Source organism: Dysidea avara, chromosome 6 (assembly GCF_963678975.1).
Source record: "Dysidea avara chromosome 6, odDysAvar1.4, whole genome shotgun sequence".
NCBI classification, from domain to species: domain Eukaryota; kingdom Metazoa; phylum Porifera; class Demospongiae; order Dictyoceratida; family Dysideidae; genus Dysidea; species Dysidea avara.
Window position 1 is genome coordinate 37,936,301 of NC_089277.1, and position 21,832 is coordinate 37,958,132.

Here is a 21,832-nt window from a genome sequence, read left to right on the forward strand (position 1 = left end):
AACACACACCGTCTTAACTAAGAGTCAATACCCTTAACTCATATTACAAATATAGTTTCACCTTCAGTGCAGTAAACAAAGTGTAAACAGTAAATTGTTATTAATAATACTGTGTGCACATGTACCTTGAATATGAAATATTCACAGTAGGTACAACCAAACTTATGCACACAGTATTATGAAAAAAGAATTGACAGTCCTCTCCTTAAAATCTTCCACATTTCTAGAATGTGTTGATAACAGAAACTAGTAATTTTTCCACCAGAAAATTCAAATAAACGTTTAGTTGAACTTGTCTTAATGGCAACCATCATGGGAAGGTGACAATTCCAGTATGAAGATTGTGTAAGAGATGTATTCATGAAGACAAGAATTTCCCAGCAACATTTCTAAGGAACCTAACAAGTAATTGCAACATTAAATTTCTGTGAAGTTAGTTGCAAGACCAATGCTACCTGTCTTCATCTCTACACTGCACTGCTTTAATTGAAACAACATTTGTCTTCGTGAATGTGGCCACACAGAATTATTCTCATTCAGTATAATTATCTGTTGCTAGTCGCTTAGTTTTCAAGATGCTGCTATAAGTAGTTTTGTCGAAATTGTCAATAGCCATGTATGAAGCATTCCTCCTTATACATCATTTTCTATCCATAATAGTTACAGCAGACTTAGAATAGCTATCTACAGTAATAATGCAAGTGCATATTATTAGTGTATTATGCTGTAACTACTGTATAGCTACTAAGTTAGGTAGATAGTAATGCTCAAAGACTTGAAGAAGATATACTGGTATAAGATGTACAAGTTTCAGAATTGCAGATAATCATGCAGTTAAATCCCTGGTGTTGGCTGCAGATTGTTAACATGAAACGATCTGACTGCTCTATTAGAGTATTTGGGCGTTCTATTAGAGTTAATCGATCTTTTAGAGGCTATTCAGCTCCTTTCAGCCAGCACTCCTGTCAGCTTTATATCATTTGTAGTAGCTTAACTCTTTCTTGTAGGTATTCAAGAAGAGACACGCCCCCTAATTCCACTGATTATTCCCGTGGTCGTCCAATTATTCTAAAATTATTCCTGTAACTAGGGATGCGGCGATTATGCCGGCATAATTTCGGGCATAATAGGTATGTGTGAGAATCAGGAATTATGCTAGCATTTTGAGGTGATTATAAAGCTTTAACAGTACGAAAATCTGCAGATTGCACAATTCCGTTTAAAAAGATCGAGATACTCTAATAGAGCAGTCAGAAACTCTAATAGAACAGTCACTGAAGATTATATACTCTAACAAAGCAGTCACATTGAAATGAGATACTCTAATACAGCAACCAGCTAAAGAATTCAAGACTATTTGAAGCTTAAACATCAATGAAAATGGTCTGATACAGCAATAAACTGGCATTATTAGCCAATTATAGTGGCATAATTTTGGGAATAATGGGCAATTCTCAAAAGCATAATAGGTGATTTTTTGAGCACTGCTCAAAAGCATAATGCTCAATTTTTGGAGCATAATAGCCTCATGCCTACCTGTAACCATCCTATAATTCTGGAATTATTCTCACGAAATTGGTGACCTATTATTCTCAAGGTTATGCCGGCATAATAGGCGCAGGCCTAATTAAGGGAAAGGCACCTGACCTTCTATCAGAGCAAGGTCAAGAGCCCTATGGCTGCCTGGGCAGCCACTGTGGGAGCGTGCTCCCCTGAGACAAGCAATTGCTGAACGCAGCAGCGAAAAACTAAGGCGACAGCGTAGCCAGGCCATAACACTACTGTAAGGAACACCCCTTTTCAAAGACAGCAAGTAGGCCAGACGTTTGTAAACAACATTAGTACACCCACTCATCCTACCACAAGGCTATTCAATTTACAGGAAAGACAGAGGATCACGATTTTGATTTGTGTATTTATTTTCCAAAAATGTGCAGCCTCAGTTTGAGGATTAACGCACATATGAAACATGCATACAAAATGTTTTACAATATGATTGATTATGGGATTACTGATTGGTAGGGGAAAGTAATAATAATTTCAGTTGGTACTTAAAAAAATGTAATGATTGTTGTTGGATTAGGTCAGGTGGGAGTGAATTCCACAGTCTAATTGATCTAGGGAAGAATGAATTACTGTACTGATTGGTCCTTGCATAGATATGATGAAATCTTTGATCATGTCCTCTGGTGTTAGAAGTGACAGGGATTAAATCAACTGGGGATATATCAATGAGATTGTGAACAATTTTGTAGAGGAGGGTGATACTAGATACTTGTCTGCGGTGTTCTAAGCTGGGAATGTTAAGGTCAATGAGCATGTTAGTTACACTGCTGAAACGCGAGAAGTCAGCCATAATGAATCTGGCAGATTGCCTCTGTACTCGTTCAAGCCTATCAATGTCTCTTCTTATGTGAGGGGACCAGACAGGATTGGCGTATTCTAAGATTGGTCTTATCATGGCATTATAACATTTCAATTTGATTTGAGTTGGGCAGGACTTAAGATTTCTCTGTAGGAATGCTTTGACTGATAGAGCTTTGGATGTGATGTTAGTAATGTGTGTGGACCAAGACAAGTCATTGGTGATTGTAACTCCTAAATATTTAGTAGATGAAACTTCTTGGATAGAGATGTCATTAATGGTGTAGTTGTAGGTGATCGGATTGTGTTTACGAGTGATTCTCATGAATACACTTTTATCAGGATTAAAAAACATACCAGATCTAGTGCCCCATTGTGATAAGGAGTTGAGATCATTTTGAAGTGATAAACAGTCGGATGTAGAGTGAATAACAGTATAAAGTATGGTATCGTCAGCATACAGACCAATGTTGGCATTGATTGATTGATAATGGGAGGTCATTAATATAACATAAAAATAATAGAGGGGCTAAGATTGTTCCTTGGGGGACACCCGAGTTAACTGCATGTGACTCACTGGTTGAACCGTCAAGAGTTACTTGTTGATGCCTACTGATGAGGAAGTTTTGTAGCCATGTTAGTAGTTCCCCTCTAATACCATAGTAGGATAATTTGTTACATAAACGGTGATGGGGGACTTTATCAAGTGCCTTAGATAGATCTAGAAAAATGATGTCAATTTGAAAGCCAGAGTCAAGAGATTTAGAAATGTTGTTTACGGTAGTAATAAGTTGTGATTCACATGATCTTCTAGGTCGGAAACCATGTTGTTGGTCGCAGAGGATATTTATTGCTTCTAGGTGAGAGAAGAGATGAGTGTGAATTAGGCGCTCCATGATCTTGCAGCTGATACTGGTTAGCGATATTGGTCTGTAATTGGATGCAAGTGTTTTGTCTCCTTTTTTGAATACAGGTACAATATTAGCACTTTTCCAGTCCATGGGAAGTTCTCCTTGATGAAGTGATGAATTGATGATCAGAGTTAGTACTGGAGCAATTTCTTGAGAGGCTAATTGTAATAAGTGTGATGGGATTTTGTCTGGTCCTGGTGCTTTACGAACATCCAAAGTTGTTAGGAGCTGGGAGACATCAGCATAAGTAATGGAAATAGGTTGTATATCAGGATAAGGGCTTTCATCTGGTGTGAGAGTACACTGGGTGTCTTCGGTGGTAAACACTGAGCTAAAATAATCGTTGAGGATATTAGCTTTGTGGGTGGAATCAGTGATGGTATGACCATTATGTGATAGTGGGGGTATTCCAACGTGATCCAATTTTTGCTTTTTGATATATGACCATAGTTTTTTTGAATTAGCTGTGGAACTGGAGTCAATGAGCTTCGAAAAGTAGTCATTATAGGCTTGACGGCATTCTTTTTGAGCTAAATTTTTGAGAGTTTTATAATATTGCCAGGCGGCAGGTGAGCGTGTTCGGCGATACTGAGCATAAGCTCGCTTCTTTCTTCTACAAATTCTTTTAATGTAGGTGGTGATCCATGGTCGGTTTGATGTCTTGTTCGAAGATAACGTGCTAGGAACCAAAGTGTCCAGACAGAAGTGACAAGCAGATTTAAAGTCAGTCCACAACTGGTTGATTGGTGTGTCAGTGGTGTTGGAATGCAGATATTCATTGCTAAAGTCATAAAAGAAGTTTCTTATTAAGCTAGAGTCTGCTCTATTCCACAGGTAAATTTTTCTTCTTGGTTGTTTTTGCACAAAAATACTAATGTTGGATTCAGTCAGTACAGCTTCGTGGTCAGAAATGCCAGCTATAGGTGTACAATAATTAATTAAAGAGGGTCTATTGGTTAAAAGATATCTAGTGTGTTGCTTAATCTGGTTGGGAAGTCAACAGTCTGAGTGAGTCCAAAAGTATTCACAAAATCCAAAAATGTGCTATTTACTGATAGAGGGTAGTTGGAACCAGTTATATTAGAATACGAGGCGGTGGTGTCCTGTTGGCAATAGACAACAAACTTCCTTGTAGACAGATTACAAGTCCTGATAACTTAGAAATGGTAGCTGTGTCTATCTCCTATAGTGATTCAGACATTACTATATGTATGGCTTATGTACCTCCTAACTCCTCTGCAGAACTCCATACTGATCTTGTTAATTACTTATTAACAATCACTGCCTTATCCACTCCAGTCCTAATCCTTGGGGATTTCAACTTGCCAGACATTGACTGGCCAACTCTCAATAGTGACTCACCAGTTTCCAATAATTTCTGTGAGTTTGTCTTTGAATCTAACTTAACGCAGCTAGTGGAATCATCTACCCACACTTGTGGCAACATCCTTGACCTTGTTCTAACAAACAGCCCTGAATATGTGACACTACTGACAGTGCACCCCCACTCATTCCACCAAATGTGGAAAACACTAACAGTACAAAAGAGCCCATCTCAACTTCTCTCTGATCCTTTGCTCATAATTATTTTCTGCATTTCTCCTTCTCAAATCGCCGATACAGTGAAGACACTGGAGTGGTGCGGTACGATGAAGCAGTTGGATTGAAAACCTTGACATCAAAAAAAAGTCCTCTGGTGTTGGCCACCCCAGAACCCATCAGCTGAGACGTCCAAACGAACCCATCTTCAGCAATTGCCTTTGAGTATGTGAGTGTTTCACCTGAAAGGGTCTGTAATGAAGGTTCCACACACACACACACCAGAACACACTTCTGATAGGGCATCAGCAATAAAGTCCCTTAATTCATTATGCCTAAGGGTGGGATAACCACCAGTGGGACAATTCATAGCATAATCCACAGATAATCCCTTACCACAAACGCACTGTGTGGGCAAACCAGATGGAAGCCACCCATAGCACAAGCAAAGTGCATCACGAAAAGCGCCCTTATGCAAAGCAAAGCCATGCTCGTCAACAGGCAAAGCTGAAAGCCAAGATGAAACCCCTTCTCATTAGACAGTGCCATGATTCTCTGTAGATCAGCAGACAATGATTGGTGCAAACAGGCAGCAAAATCTGCTTGTGCTTGATGTGTCGCACATACAGCTTCGGATTTAGCCAAACGTTGAGCCTCCAAAGTGTCGATGCTAAAATGAGATTCTTGCTGAACAATCAGAGCAACAAGCGCAGAGGTTATCTTCACAGATGAATCAAATTGGAAATCAGACAATAGTTTTGGATTACCAATGCCAAGACCACCAAGCCTAATGGGTAACGAGAAAAGAGATCTCTCAGCATCACTAATTGATCTCCCTGTCAATGCAGGAAGGAACTTAAGAGAGATAACATCCTCAAGAGAACCAAAGAGGGCAGAGATTAGCGGGATGGTACGCACAAAATAAGTCCATTTACTACACATGCCATGTACGAAAGCAGCATAAGCAGCATGGGGATGGACTTTCGCTATATCACTGAGCAAACCAACACAGTATGACCAGGACTCGACTTTCTCAGAGACAAAAGCCTCGGTGAAACAGCGGGAACCAAGAACAGCTAAAAGATGGTGCTTGCCCTCAACAATAATATTCACTCCAGTGCCAGCAAACTGCTGTCTGGCAGAGGAAAGATAGTCTGGCTTTACAATTAACCAGGTCTTGGCAGCATTAGGATAGTATCCATACATAGAACCAAGATCCTGAAGTTTAGTCCACCAAGTATACAAGCCTTGCAGTGTACCCCCCTGCTGTCGCATCATCAGCAAACCAAACTTGTGCCTAGGGACCTGCCGATTATGCTCATAATTTTACCTATTATGCTATGCTGCACTGCTCTAAAATTTACCTATTATGCTTAAATTTATGCTCAATACTTACCCATTATGCTCAAATTATGCCCAATTATGTATGCCTCAGTTCTCATGCTCTGTTAATGATTTCCAGTTTATGGATAAATAATAAGTGGCTGAAGCACAAACTTACTTGTCAAAATACATATTACAAAAAAATCGGTATACTCTAATAGAACAGTCAGGTATATGATTGTTCTATTAGAGTTACTGACTGTTCTATTAGAGTATATCGATCTTTCTGTGATAGCTACTTTGATAAGCAAGAATTCATACTATTACACAAATATTCTACCTATTATGCTAGCATTATGCTCAATGCTTTCAGGCACCTATTATGCTCATAATTATGCCAGCATAATCGGCGGGTCCCTACTTCTGCCACACTGGGATCCTGCAGTGAAGTGATCAATGGAGTCACGCTAACAGAGTACATAGCCATCACTAAAGGGTCACCTTGTGTAGTTCCCTCAGAAGACAAAATGTGGCTACCATCAATATATAATGGAATGTCTTTCCGATAGGTATTAATAAGAATGTTCATAAGAGGAGGACACAGAGACTGCATGCTATGGAGTGACACTTGACGATTAAGACAGTTAAATGCATTTGTTGCATCAACCAACAGCACACCCTGAGTGGATGAATCAGAATAAATGTATCTCATTGCATGAATGGCCACCTCACATCCTGCATCTTTCCCCACACAAAGTTGAGGTGGTCCCGCAGCCTCCAAAATGTCCAACTTGACAATACTCAGCACAACCTTTGCAATAATCCATCATACCACTTCACCAATACCAATTGGATGTACTCCAGGGCACTTATTGAGAGCAATAAGACGACATGCTACTAGTGCATCAATTCCATCAGGATCCACACAGGAAGTACAGAAACGCCGAGCAACTAGAGCCAAGGAATTACACAAATCATCAGATGCCTGTTGAATGAGGTGCAGAGGTGTCTCCATCTATAAGCATCCAACCCAGAAGGGCCCGCAGAGCCCTGAAACCGAAGGGCAGCACTTCTAATCACAGTTCCATCCAGAGATTCAAAAATCACAGCATGAAAATTTGTATCCTTCTCCAATAATGGCTTAAGGGCACCTGGGTGAGCAGGCTGACTAGGAGGATGCTTCTTCAATAGTTCATTGTAAACTGTCCATGTAGGAGAGTCCTGATTCACGGGCATGTCCAACTTCAATGGAGTGCCTGAATGGTTAGTGGAATCAATCACTTTTATAGCAGCCTTTACATTACCACGTGACATGTGGTCAACAAAACGACGATACAAATGATCAATATTTGCAGATAAAGAGTTCTCAGATGGAACATGAAGACACTGTTGTATTACAATTCCTTCATTTAACAAATCAGCAATCTGGCCTTGATTCTACAAATCAAGACGTCGTTCCAAACAGGAGTTAAAGTCCTTTGTCCTGGCAGACTTGTGTGGTTTCTACAATAATAGAGTACACATTACCATGGCAGCCTTGATAGCAATACACTCTAGGGAGCTACCTTCCCCATAAGCAGCAAACAATCTGAACAAAGGCTTTTCCCACCTTCCCAAATGGAACAACAAACAAGTTACAATGCCAATGCACAGCTATATCATAAGCTGCAGATGTATCCTTCACAAAAAACTCACCGCTGACATCTTTCCATAAAAAGGAAGGGGGAGACATTACTGAAAAAGTTGGTAATTGAGTCCCAGAGGAGGGGACAGACTCTATCTGATCACTGGAGGAAGTGGCAGTAGCCGACAAGCAGATTGGACAGACATATTGCTCACCCGTTGAAGAGACTATGGGACATAATATATCTTACCCTGACCCTATGTGGTCTCCACCACACGGCAGTGTCACGGGTACTGCTATTAACTACATCACCTATAAGTGAGTGTGTTCACCATATAAAGACACTGCATGTACACACACACACACACACATGCATGCACAACACAGTATCAAGGGCGTAGGTGGGGGAGGGGGAGGTTCGGATGGTTCGGACGAACCCCCCCCCCCCCCCCCTTTCAGAGGCAAAAATTTTTTTGAAATTAAAAATCACACCAAATCTTACAGCTCTAGAGCTCTCCGGTAGCTACTTGCCCACTGGCGCTCCTCTGTGCTACTCTTGAGGGTCACATCACATTAATGCTGAACCATTGTACAGCATATCTATTGCATCACGTGATCAATTGCGCTCGTGATGCATGGTTGAAATGGCGCGAGTGAAATGGCGCGAGTAAAATGGCGCGAGTGAAATGGCGAAGGACTGTTCAATAGTCGGTTGAGACATATTACGAGGCAGCAGCTGCTAAACTTGAGTGGTCGTGTTATACATGTGTCAGGTTAGCACAAACCGTGAAGTACTGATGAATATTTACATGCTGTGGGCACGTGATGTCTTGAACATATTGGAATACAAGCCAAGTCTGAAGACCATCAAGGCATCAACTGGAGGACCGGCTGAGAAAAATGTACAGCTGGAAGAAGTATTGCCAACTATAAAGGGACTCGAGTGTGGAGGGCTTCCGTGTGCTAGGAAATTGAAGTTGGCTGTCAGTATGCCATCTGGAAGTGAAGATTAGTTGCTTTTACAATAGGTTTATAGTTTCTATAAGCTGCACAAACAGTGTAGGTTTTAGCTAGTTAGATGCACAAACAACAACTTTTAATGCTACTGCCTAAGGGCACATTTTGTGTATGCATCACTTTCATCCAAACATGGTCTAGGGGAAGCACCCAGGCTTTTCCCTTAAGACATTCCACTTTCATTCCAAACCCCTCTAGTTCAAAAAAATCCTGGCTATGCTCCTGAGTATATATATGTTTGCACAACCTACAAGTTGTCAGTGTGGGTTGTATGAAAACTGTCTATGAAGACAAGTGTTAATTTGGTGGGCCAGGAAAACTAAAGCAAGTATACAGCAAGAAGTACCTAAAGCTAGCAAAACCTAAAAATCAAATGAGAGAGTACTGAAACAATATTCAATTGTACTACAGATATTGGTACCACTGTACGATCAAAGGACATTGAAAGAAGACAGCAACACAGGATGAACATTGCATATGATAAAACTATTTTATTGATCTTGTGTATAAGCTTAAACCATGTATATACACCGTGCCAAATTTTGCTGTGAGGATATTTTTAAGTGCCACACTGAGGGTAACCATTATAGGATGGTGATAAACTATACTTTTTTATTCCTTTCTTTTATCCCAGTCATCAAAACACAACCATACCTCATGATACGTAACACTATGAGAAAATTAGTTAAGTGCAATATTTACAACAGTGTATGTATATAGTACAGCTTCAAATATTCATATATAGAACAAGGGAAAAACTCCTCAAAAAGTACTACACTCTGTTACTATTTAGGAGTGTAACACAACTAAGGTATATAAATATTAGATGACATATCACACAACCAATCACCATGTAAGCAAGGCAGAGCAGCACCATCTAAGTTAAAATGTACACGAATTTCTAACCTAAAGGCTAAACTGTGATATGCAGCACCGTAGATACAAAAAACAACATTAATTTTTCTGGTATTATATGCTTTGCCGTATGAAAATGTCTACTTATGAAATTATCACAACAAAGCTAGCTATAGCTATAGTGATTAACAAAAGTGTACATATTGTAAAATCATCATGACTTTGTTTGATACAGTTAAAAAATCTTAAGTCACGTGCTGTCTGTATAAACAAAAGTCCATGAATAATGGGATGATGAAGCTGAAAAGTTATCACATTTAGTTAAGTAAACAAAGCCATACAATTAAAGTGTAAGTACAATCTGTTTCCCATACAGTGGCGTAGGAAGCACGGGTGCAACGGGTGCTGGAGCACCCCACAAATTTGACTGCGCGCAAAGTAATTAAATAGATCACGTGATCAGGCAAAAGGGATTCTGACAATTCCGATGTTGCAGCTCGCCATTGGCTAACTGTTTAACACTAGCACGATTATTTGTGATTCAGAAGAAGCATAGAAAACGATGGATTCACAATCCAACACGATGTCACATGTCTCCCACATGCAGAGATGGATAGGATTGGAGTACAAGATTCCAATTAACATATTCCAGTTATAAAGTTTACGGAAGCGACGAAGGCGAAGGTGATGACACATCAAGAAGGTGTGTACTTGTGTGTCAGTACCCAAGTACGTGTGTTGGGTATCATGACCCCTCCTACCTGTTTATTGATGGTAGCTGTTACAGTTACAACACCAGAGAGATCGATCCTTCTCTAGTCTACAAAGTGTTAATTAAATAGTCTGGGAGTGCATGTTAACTGAACAACTTGTTGCTTCAGAACAGAATTGATGATTTAATTGTTAAAGCATTTACATTAATTTTAACACTAGGAAATAAGTCAGTAAATATAACCGATATGTTACTATAAATCATGTGACAATTTTGTATATAATTCAACCAAGGCTGTTCTTCCATTCTAGAGTATACATGCAATATAATACATACTGAGACATTTATACCAGTACAATTGCATGTAAATTCTTGTAATACAATGTTATAGGGTTTTAATCCATATTTGTAATTTAGGTAGCTACTACTATGTGCATGTACGTGATCATTGTTTTGTCCATAAGTATGTTATTTCCAATGATTTGAGCCATACAGTTCTGAAAATGTTGTCTGCTGTATTACCTTACTCTTAAACAGCAGTCAGGAAATGCAGATATACTCTAATAAAACAGTCAGCTCTTGAGTGTAATCTTGATTTTGAGAGCAGCATAATAGGCTGGATTTTTGAGCACTGCTCAAAAGCATAATAGGCTATTTTCAAAGCATAATTGGCTCAAGCCTAATAGCCAAAGAGTGATCAGTGCAGGAGCCCTGGCAAGACTTACATTACTTAACTTTGCTCTAGATAATCGTCTCCAGATATCAATGGATAGAAACATGGCTGACTCAGAGAACACAACATGTAGTAATGGATGATGAGTGTTCTCTGCCTACTTCTGTCTGGTCGGGTGTACAGGGAACGGTTTTAGGACAATTGATGTTTCTTATTTATATTAATGACATTTCAGAACAAGTATCATCTCCATTACGTCTATTTACTGATGACTCAGGGGCAGATCTAGGATTTATAAAAGGGGGGGCCTAACTCAAGGTACTAATCTCTTGGGTAGAGGTAGCGAAGCACACTTCCCAGCATGCGAAGCATGCTGGAACTAGGGGGGTCTGGGGGCATTCCCCCCCAGGAAAAATTTGAAAAATAGATGCTAAAACACTGCAATTTGGAGACATTTCCACATAAAATTCATAATATTTGCTGCCTGTAGATATTTTATATACTGCCTTTAGATTATAGGTATGGCTCTCTGAAGCATTTTGTTAATGGAAAAGTTTGGGTAGGTACAGACAACCAAGTACATGATGCACCCCTCTCACAATTGCACAACACTGAATAGGTGCATGTTAGAATAATAACGTTGAAAGTGGAAAATTTTGAAATTTGAACAATACAAGATTGAATCTGAGAGCATTTTCAATGGAAATTGTGAACCTGAATTAAGCATTGTCATACATATTAACTACACAAGTAGATGAATGAAGCCCTTTAAACAGACCAATACATTTCATTGCATGTATAGGTGCTGGCAGATTTGGAAAAATTCCATAACAGAACCAACTACATGTTTCCAGTGAATGTTCTATTAGAGTAGTTAGCTGACTGCTCTATTAGAGTATCTCGATCTTGTACACCTCCAATGCTGATCCGGGTCCTTGTTGTATAAACTTTAGCATGAATCCACTGATAATACCTTGGAAGGACGTTTATAAGGTGGTTTTATGAGTATTTGTATTATTAGTGATCATATAATTATGCTAAGACAAAATTTCATTATAATACTCAGCATATTGATCAAGTAAAGCCTAAATATGAAGGGGGGGGGGGGGGGGGGGGGGGGCTTCAGCCCTTAAAGCCCCCCCCCCTGGATCCGCCCCTGTGACTGTTTACTATATAGGGTAATCCACACTGAAACTGATGCACAACAACTACAATCAGATCTAGACTGTTTATCTCGATGGACTGAAATCTGGCAAATGTCTTTCAACATTACTAAATGTGTAGTCATGAAATGCAGCAAGTCACCATCTATCATCTCTTTTAACTATTCACTTAATGGGCATGTATTAGACACAAAAATCGAACACACTTACCTTGGGATCATATTACACAACAGCATGTCATGGGCTTCTCATATAAATAGCATTGCTTCCAGGAATGTGGAACTTATCAAACTGTTCTCAAAAAGTCAAAGAATCTGCATATTTTACAATTGTTCGTCTCATTTTGGAATATGCATCTGTTGTTTGGGACTTTTACCAGCAAGTACATATCAACTCATTGGAAAAAAATACAGAGGAGAAGTGCAAGATGGGTATATAACAACTATAGCACATATGTGACTGGATCTACGAAAACCGTTCTTATCGCCAAAGACAGGAAGTTTGATTTTTTCACTCAAACACAAAGCTTAATGAATGCACTATCAAGTTTCACTGCCACATTCTACCAGAATGAAGCGGTCTGCTTTTGCTGGCTGCTTTTTAAAAGCACAGTGGCGAGCTGTACGAGTGGTCTGGGGTCGTGATGGAGCCCTGGCTAACCGGGAGATGGCTGTGTGTGACTGTACAGCTCAGTGGTGCTGGACAATGACCTGTACATGTGCTGTAAATTTCCTTTCACTTTAGCCAGTTCTGAACCTTGAATGGCCCATAACTAATTCATCCCAACACGTTTCTTTTCAATTTTTGAACACCATCTTGCCCACCTTCCAGGGCCCCCACCTCCCACCCTCTGGAGCGTGCCTGATACAGACAACCTCGGTTTAAAAACTATCTAAAATGGCGGGAAACTTAGCTGTTGACTACTTCTTCAGTTGATGATCAGGAAGGTAAGAAATTGTTGTGAAACGTGTGAAAATTTGGTATGCGTAGCTACTATCATTGGCCAGCTACAACACTCTAAATATTTAAAACTGACGTTTCTCGATACTGTTAAATGGGCGATAAGACCGGTTTTCCCAGAGACAGTCACATATAGTAGTGTAACTGCTATGATAGAATCTCTAAATTGGGTCACTCTAAGAGAACGCTGTAAGATTGCTAGATTATCCTTCTTTCATGATATTGTACATAGTAGTAAATATACCACCACATTTTCTGAGGACAACTAGACACACTCGCCGCCACCATCCACTTCATTTTATCCACCCAAGTGTAAACACCACAGCATATCAAAATAGCTACTTCCCAAGAACTATCATTGATTGGAACTCAATATCGACCTCATCAATCAACAACTAACCTAACCCAGTGTGCTGAAGATCATACAATAAAGAGCCATATCTATCTTCCTTCCGAGCTCTTGCAGCCTATATAAATTTCAGGCCCGTATGCAGGAATTTCAAAAGGGGGGTTCTAAATTGAAGCGGTAGGCGATCCCAGACGCTGAGAAAGGTTTAATATTCAATGTCCTGAGAATAGCCTCAAATTGCTTAAATGTAGAAATGCATGCACTGATTAAATAAACTTCTCACACATCATTGTGTTGACACAAATTCCTCTCAACATGGGCCCATCACACACTAATACAAACAAGAGATTAAAATATGGTTGTAGTGCATGTACACTCCAGCATTTCTAGGACTGCTCAGGGTCAGCTATAAGCTAAACCTCACATTTTACCATTGTCCAAACATGGATGATAACCACAATAAGGTTAATATGACAACAACTGACAGATTCACACACTTGACACTTTAGAATTCATATCATTGCAGGCCCATAACCAGGAGAGGTTCCGGGGGTTCTGAACAACCGCTCTCTTGGAAAAAAGGTCCACAACATCACTAAAAAGGTCCACAATTTTAGTAAAAAGGTCCATAATTTTAGTATACAAGTCCAAATTCTTGGGAGCAAAAGTCCATTAGGTACAGTTTACTAGATACCACTAATAAGAAGCTAAATTAAGTGCTTAGAGTAACTCATTCAGTGCTTGTATTAAATGCAATGCAAGATCGAGATACTCTAATAGAGCAGTCAACCACTCTAATAGAACATTCACTCTAATAGAACAGTCACATTTACATTTTAAAAGCTACATGTAGATTGTCTAAACCAAGCTTTCATAAAAATATAAGATTTTGGAGGACAAGACCCTCCATGCAGAGCCCACAAATAGCATCCATGCTTCAACTCCATGCAATGTGTAAATTTCATTGTTTAAGACACCCTTTGTTCTGCTCCACTGCCCCTGTTGATCATGTCAGAGTGCTCAATCTTTCCATTCTTATTCACTGTGACATTCCAATGTATTATAGCTATATATTTAGACACATGCATGTGCAGATGGTATAATTACAGTAGCAGTAGAGATATTTTTCCAGATATCATCCATACAGCTGGTCTTCAACTTACCTAAAAAATTGTTATTTTTATTGACTGAAATGCCACTAAATTCAACCTTTTAGTACCTATTTTCAAAAAATTTCTCGCGCACCATAATATAATCTGAATCATGTCATATAAAAAGGTACATTTTTCTTCTAAAAGAACCTACCCAGATAAAAGTCTGGCTACAGCCCTGCATTGGATGTAACAAAAGCCAGGCTTACTTGTGTTATAATTGTTGTTATAGTTAACAGTCTATCAGTCACAGTGTCCATCAAGTCTGATGCTCATCATTGCTATTCCGGGCTCTTATTAGAAAATATTTAACAAATTACGATTGGAATTAATCGAAATAATATTAATAGTAGCTCTCAGTGCAGTATGGTCTAGGATGGCTCGATGGATAGCCTTATTAAGATACTGTAAGTAGCATAATAGAAGCCTTAGCGATAGAAAGAAAACCCACTGTCTGTATTTATGCATCATGAAAGTGGTTTCTATGTACACAGATAACCTCGAAGCATTATGGTTAATATCTGGAAGCCACACGCGGTTCAGCTGGTAGAAGCCATGGAAGGCGTGTAATGAATGCCAGAAAACAGATTATAGTTAAAAAGATCGTTTTACAAAAAAAAAAATCCAGTTTAATGTAGGGGGTTCGACCGAACCCCCCCTGGGTATGGGCTTGAATTCATAGCCGAGATAATAGCTAATCATGCATGGCGTTCTTGATGGCGTGATTAAAGTGCGCGTGGTTTCCAAGTAGCTACTGTAGCTCGAAGTAGCCAGCTACACTACGTGACAGATAACATCTAAGTGCTAGGACTGGTATGATAAGAATACTTATATAGAGTTTTTATTTGCTTTACCAGTTAGCTAGGTACCGGAAGTCGAACACTGGCACGTAATTACATGATGTATCAGAGCACTGAGTGAGGCAGTGTGTAACAATGGATTGTTCGTATTTTGTGAACTTGCTTCGTGTTTTGCTGTTTCTTGGATCACTTCGAGTAAGTTTGGTCTCCCCACATGTGACAACGTGCAGTGCTGATGTTATACATTATTCCGAACGATTGTCTAACCAATCGCAGCTAGATCGCTTCTTAGATAGCATCATTTCACGGAGACGCAATTCAGGATGTCACTCCAGTCCACGGCATATTCAGTTGTCACTAACTGCTAATAGTTATCAACTGAATATAACTAAATTTGTACTTGGAGTTGACTTGAAGGGAAACGACAGTTTGAAGGTGGAAGGAGAGGGAGAAAGGGTGTATATATGCTGTACAGGTGTAGATGGTGTTCATGCATCAAATCTTTATCTATCAAAAGCTTCAATGGTTGTATTTGATGGACTAGTGTTTACTAGATGTCTTCGTCCAATATATGTGGAGGAAGTGAACACTGTGGTGATCCAGAATTGTGTATTCCAGTAAGTGAGTGTGTGTTGTGTTGTGTGATTGGTTGATTGATTGATTAATTGATTGCTATACTCCACCAATTGGCCATGGCTGGCAGAGACATACATACAATAGTACACCACACAAAGCATACATACATATTACAATTACAACAACAAAACGTACATGCATTAATGTGCATGTGTATTAATAATGTACATGTGTGTTAATAATTGTTGTATATGCATGTATGCAGATGTACGCATGCATAGGAGATGAATAGTCGTTAATTAGAGTAACCTCGTGAAGTTAGAGAGTGCTTGCTATTGTGTCAGTACACGACATAAATTGGCGACGAGGATGGCTCACAGCAGTTTGAAAGACTTTGACCCATCCAAGGAGTCTATAGAAGATTTTAGAGAGCGATTCGATTTCTACTGCCTAGCTAACAACATTCGCGGGGAAAATGCTGATGCTGCTCGCCGCAAGAAGGCAATGTTTATAACGCTATTGGGACAAGCAACGTTCGCAAAGTTGAAAGTTTTGGCTAGCCCAACGCCTGTTTCAGAACTGACACTGGACGCCATTATGGAACATTTAGTCGCCCACTACCGGCCAAAAACCATAGAAATTGCCGAATGATATAAGTTCTTCAAGCGTCTTCAGAAGAAAGAGGAGACAGCAGTGGATTTTATTGCCGATTTACGAAGACTTGCTAAGACTTGTAATTTTGGGAATTATTTAGAAACAGCAATTAGAGACCAGTTTGTTTGTGGTCTTCGTGATAGAAAGTGCCAGAAGGAGTTATTGTGTAAGGAGGGTCTCACTGCGGACATAGCACTCCAGAGTGCAAGTGCTGCTGAAGTAGTTGCTCAGGAAGTGAAAACCATGCAGGAGCCTCCTGATGAGCTGACTAACCCTGAGATCAACCAGGTGGGTAGTAGTGATAAGTTCCATTGTTATCGTTGCGGTGGTAGAGGACACCTAGCTTCAGCATGTAAATACAAGACTGCTAAGTGCCACTTGTGCCTCAAAGTTGGCCATTTAGCTAAGGTTTGTCGTAACCCACGTCAGAGAGCCCAGAGTAGTAGGAAGGGGGATACAGCAAAGACCCCCAAACTTAAGAGCAAGCACAGTGGCATGAATCTAGTAGAGGTAGATGGCATGGCTGACTTTAGTGATAGTGATAGTTCTAGTGACATGCACAACATTTTCCAAATAGGAAATCAGTCACAAGAGAAATTTTTAGTCACGGTCACCATTAATGGGGTCCCAATCGAGATGGAAGTAGACTCGGGAGCGGAACGTTTGACAGTTCCCACTCCAATCTTTAGTGAGAAATTAGCGAGTGTGTGTCAGCTCAGTCCATCATCGATTAATCTGCACCAGTACGATCATTCCCCACTGACAGTAGATGGTGAATCGTTTGTAGAAGTACAGTTGAACAGTCGTAAAATAGAAGCCTCTTTTATTGTGGTAGACATATCTGGAAAATATCCATTGTTTGGTAGAGACTGGCTGCGTAAGTTTGGCATCGACCTTGCATCCTTGATGCCACAACTAGTGAATAACTCTTACAGCATTAACCAGTCAGAAACTGAAGAGTTGCTAGCTGAATTTTCCTATGTTTTTAGTGAAGAACTTGGCTTATTGCGTGGGATTGAAGCCACTATTTCAGTAGATGAATCAGCTACACCACGTTTCCATAAGCACCGACCAGTACCTTTTGCAATCAAGGACAAGGTTGAGGAGACACTTAGGTCGCAGGTGGCTGAAGGGGAGCTGGTACCTGTTGAATCCAGTGAATGGGCCTCTCCCATAGTAGTAGTGCACAAACGAGATGGTGGTATTCGCATTTGTGGGGATTTTAAAGTCTCAATAAACCCAGTCATATGCTCACAGGTTTACCCACTGCCGACACCAGAGGAAATATTCAGCACACTAGCAAATGGTGAAACCTACACTAAATTAGATTTAGCGAGAGCATATAAGCAGATGGCAGTTAAGAAAGAATGCCAGCACCTTTTAACCGTCAACACCCACATGGGCCTTTTTCAGTATACCAGGCTCCCTTTTGGAATTTCAACAGCCCCATCATTATGTCAAAAAGCCATGGCTCAAGTCCTCCAAGGGCTCCCGGGGGTGGTTTGTTATATTGACGACATTTTGGTGACAGGCCGGACACGAGCTGAACATAAGGAAAACTTGCACAAGGTTCTTGACAGACTTCGTCATTATGGCCTGCATGTAAAACGAGCGAAATGTCAGTTTTTCCAGAAGCGTCTAGAATTTTTAGGGCATTGTATTTCCAATGATGGAATCACACCAACTGAGGAGCGAGTCAGGAGCATCAAGAAGGCTCCCCCACCAGTCAACAAACAAGAGCTACAGTCATTTCTTGGAATGATGACGTACAATGCCAGTTTCCTTCCATCCCTATCACACATCCATCACACATCCTCCACCCTCTCTATTTATTATTGAGGAAAAACAGTAAGTGGGCATGGAAAGCAAAACAGCAAAAGGCTTTCAAAGCTGCAAAACAGTTATTGTGTGAACCAAAAGTACTGGCTCATTATGATGTAAAAAAACCTCTCAAGATATATTGTGACGCCTCACCAAAAGGATTGGGTGCTTGCCTGGTGCATGTTATGCAGGATGGTTCAGAGCAGCCGGTAGCATATGCTTCTCGTAGTTTGCAGTCAGCTGAGCAAAAGTATGCTCAGATTGAGCGTGAAGCCCTGGCAATCATATTCGCTGTGAAGCGTTTCCACCAATATGTGTATGGTCGTGATTTCACATTAGTTACCGACCATCGACCTTTATGCAAAATTTTGGGGCCTAAAGAAGGTATTCCACTGCTAGCAGCAGCCAGAATGCAGAGGTGGACATTACTCTTAAGTGCCTATCAGTACAAGATTGAATTCATTTCAGGCAAATACAATACGTGTGCTGATTGTATGTCACGCATGCATAGCTGCAGTAAGCATGATAGTGCTGAGAAGGCTCATGCCGTTATGGCCATTGATGAATTGCCTGTAACAGCTGCTCAAGTGGCCAAGGAGTCTAGCAAGGATAAACATCTTGCCACAGTTCTAACATCAGTACAACATGGAAGGTGGCCATCCAAGATATCAGAAGATCTTTTACCCTACTATCGTAAAACTAATGAATTATCAGTTACAGATGGGTGTTTAATGTGGGGAAAACGAGTCATCATTCCTATGTCCCTCCGCAAGATGTTGTTGACAGAGTTACATGTTAGCCACGTTGGAATGACTAAAATGAAATCACTGGCCAGAAGCTACGTCTGGTGGCCCAAGCTAGATGCACATATTGAACAGATGGCTCGTGAGTGTAACGAATGTGCTTTAGTAGCTGACAATCCAGCTAAGGCCCCCTTGCATCCCTGGCTTGTTCCCAAACAACCATGGGAGCGAATACACATAGATCATGCAAGCTGGGGGAAGCACACGTTACTTGTTGCAATAGACACTTTTTCAAAATGGCCAGAAGTTCATTTGGTGAGTTCTACTTCAGCACAGCAAACCATTGAGAAACTTAGGGTAATTTTCTCCACACATGGTTTGCCAATCACCATTGTTTCGGACAATGGACCACCATTCATGTCAGCTGAATTTAAGCAATTTATGGATGCCAATGGCATTAATCACCGCCGTGTACCACCATATCACCCATCATCAAATGGGGCAGCTGAGAACTTAGTTAAGTCAGTGAAGAGAGCTCTGCAGAAATCCTCAAGCAATGAGACCTTAGGAACTAAAATTTCACGCTTTCTAGTAAGCTATAGGAACACACCACATTCAGTTACAGGGAGGACTCCAGCTGAGATTTTACTTGGTAGATCACCGCGTACTAGATTGTCATTAGTACATCCTTGCCTGTCAAATTGCTTGGATGTGATAGCAGAAGCAAAGGTTGGTGATGAACCACCGCGATCGTTTTCGGTTGACCAGCAAGTGTTTGTTCGTGATTTGCATCCCAAAGCCACATCTAAATGGCGCAAAGGCAAGGTCACAAAGTGTTTGGGAACACTTACTTATGAAGTATTAGTAGATGGTCAGCTCCGCAAAGCCCATGTAGATCACATGCGTCCATGGCATGCTCAGTACACGACAATAATGTACATGTATTATGTGCATATCCATCTGTCTGTCTGTCTGTCTGTCTGGGGACCTGGTGACTAGTGTCAACTGGGGAGAAACCCACCCAGTGGTACCTGGTGTTAAACAGCAAACTAGCTATGGCCAAAACTAGCCCCACCTAGTCACCCTCCTTCTTCAAAGTGGCAGAAGACAAATTGAGCATGCACTATACTGCTTATAAGGCCTTTCAAATTTCAAATGCATTTCTTGTGCAGACAGCATGGGCTGTACAGCTGGCTTTATGTGACTAGGTATGTAACTTAGTCTGGGAAAACCGATGTTATTGCCTACTAATTTAAATTATCAGAACTGCTGGTTGTGTGTGTTGTAGCTAGCCAAAGGTCAAAGGTATATTTACCAAATTCTCACACAATACCAATTCCTTGCTACTTTTGTGGATGGTAATCAGATATGGGAAGTTGAGTACCAAAAATACCTGGGCATAATTTTTGACAAGAGGTGACAATGAGCACTCACTGTACAAGTAGCCAACAGCTAAGCTTTTCCTATCCTCTTGCTCGATATTGATTATATATATCAGACGAGCTCCAAAAAGGGGGCTGGAGGAGAGCAAGAAGCTGTTTAAAAATTAAAGAGAAAGGTGCAGGGATGAATTAGGCCAAGTTATGGGCCATTTAGATCTCAAAACTGGCTAAAATGAAAGGACATTTACAGCACAGGTCTTATTTTACTCCACTATTGTCACATACAACCATTCCTTACTCCATTAGGTGCTTGTATGGATTGCCACTGTGCTTGGGAAAGGCATCCAGAAAAAGCAGACCACTCAATTGATAGTTATTCATGTAGCTTTATGTTCTTGGTGAAAAATCAAATCTGCTGTCAAGGGTGATAAGACCAAGTTTTCCAGACCCAGTTTTCCCAGACCCAGTTGTATATAAATGCTAGTCTAGTACATTAAAAAAAAATTTATTTAAAAATGAAGAGTAGGGATTTCCCACCAAGCTATACTGTAGTACCATCATTCATCTCTTGTCTCAGTACTTTTTATTACTTGGGTCCCTACTTCATTTTTAACTAATATTATTATATACTAATTTATTTGTTCATAGCGTACACTGTAAAGCTATACAGGTGTAACTGTTCTACTATGGTGACTGCTGTAGTATAGTATCTTGAATCAGCCTTTACCTTCCAGATGGTGTGTTACTATTTCATATTTTCATTGCACTGGCATTACGAATGCAGCTAGACCAATAATAAGGGTGTGTGGTCCAGCGTTGAAACCGGGTCGGGTCATCCGGGTCTGACCCGGTTTACAATTTATCCGGGTCTGACCCGGATTGGATCACGTGAGAAACGAAATTGTTCGTTTGACGACGTGGAAACTTATAAACGCTATCGCGTAGCTCTTTCGTGAGCCACGCCCACTTATCGCATTACCAACATACGCTCAGCCACGCCCATTTGTTAGTAAGTGTAGTATGTAGCACGAAACTGAGGGTATCTATGGTGAGGGGTAGCTATTGTCAGTAGGTGAAGACCTTTTTTTTTTTTTTTTTTTTTTTTTTGGTCTTTAACCTACAGCTAGGCTGAAGTTGCAATATTTACTCAACACGAATGGAACGCTCAAAATGTAGACTCGTTCGCTCGCTCGAGACTAGCTGAAACACGTCTCG

At 40.4% G+C, this 21,832-nt stretch overlaps 1 protein-coding gene and 1 long non-coding RNA gene across 2 annotated transcripts in view; both read left to right on the forward strand.

The window, feature by feature from the left end:
* Positions 1-2,071: 2,071 nt before the first annotated feature.
* Positions 2,072-4,201, forward strand: LOC136258083 (uncharacterized). Its single transcript, XR_010702566.1, has 3 exons — positions 2,072-2,805; positions 3,225-3,279; positions 3,338-4,201. It is a non-coding gene; the product is annotated as an uncharacterized lncRNA (long non-coding RNA).
* Positions 4,202-15,516: 11,315 nt separating this feature from the next.
* The window catches only part of LOC136257996 (uncharacterized), a 48,427-nt gene continuing 42,111 nt past the window's right edge, over positions 15,517-21,832 (forward strand). Inside the window, exon 1 of the mRNA XM_066051296.1 lies at positions 15,517-16,058. Coding sequence (XP_065907368.1) covers positions 15,577-16,058 — 482 coding nt within the window. The 5' untranslated portion in view covers positions 15,517-15,576. The remainder of the gene's footprint in view (positions 16,059-21,832) is intronic.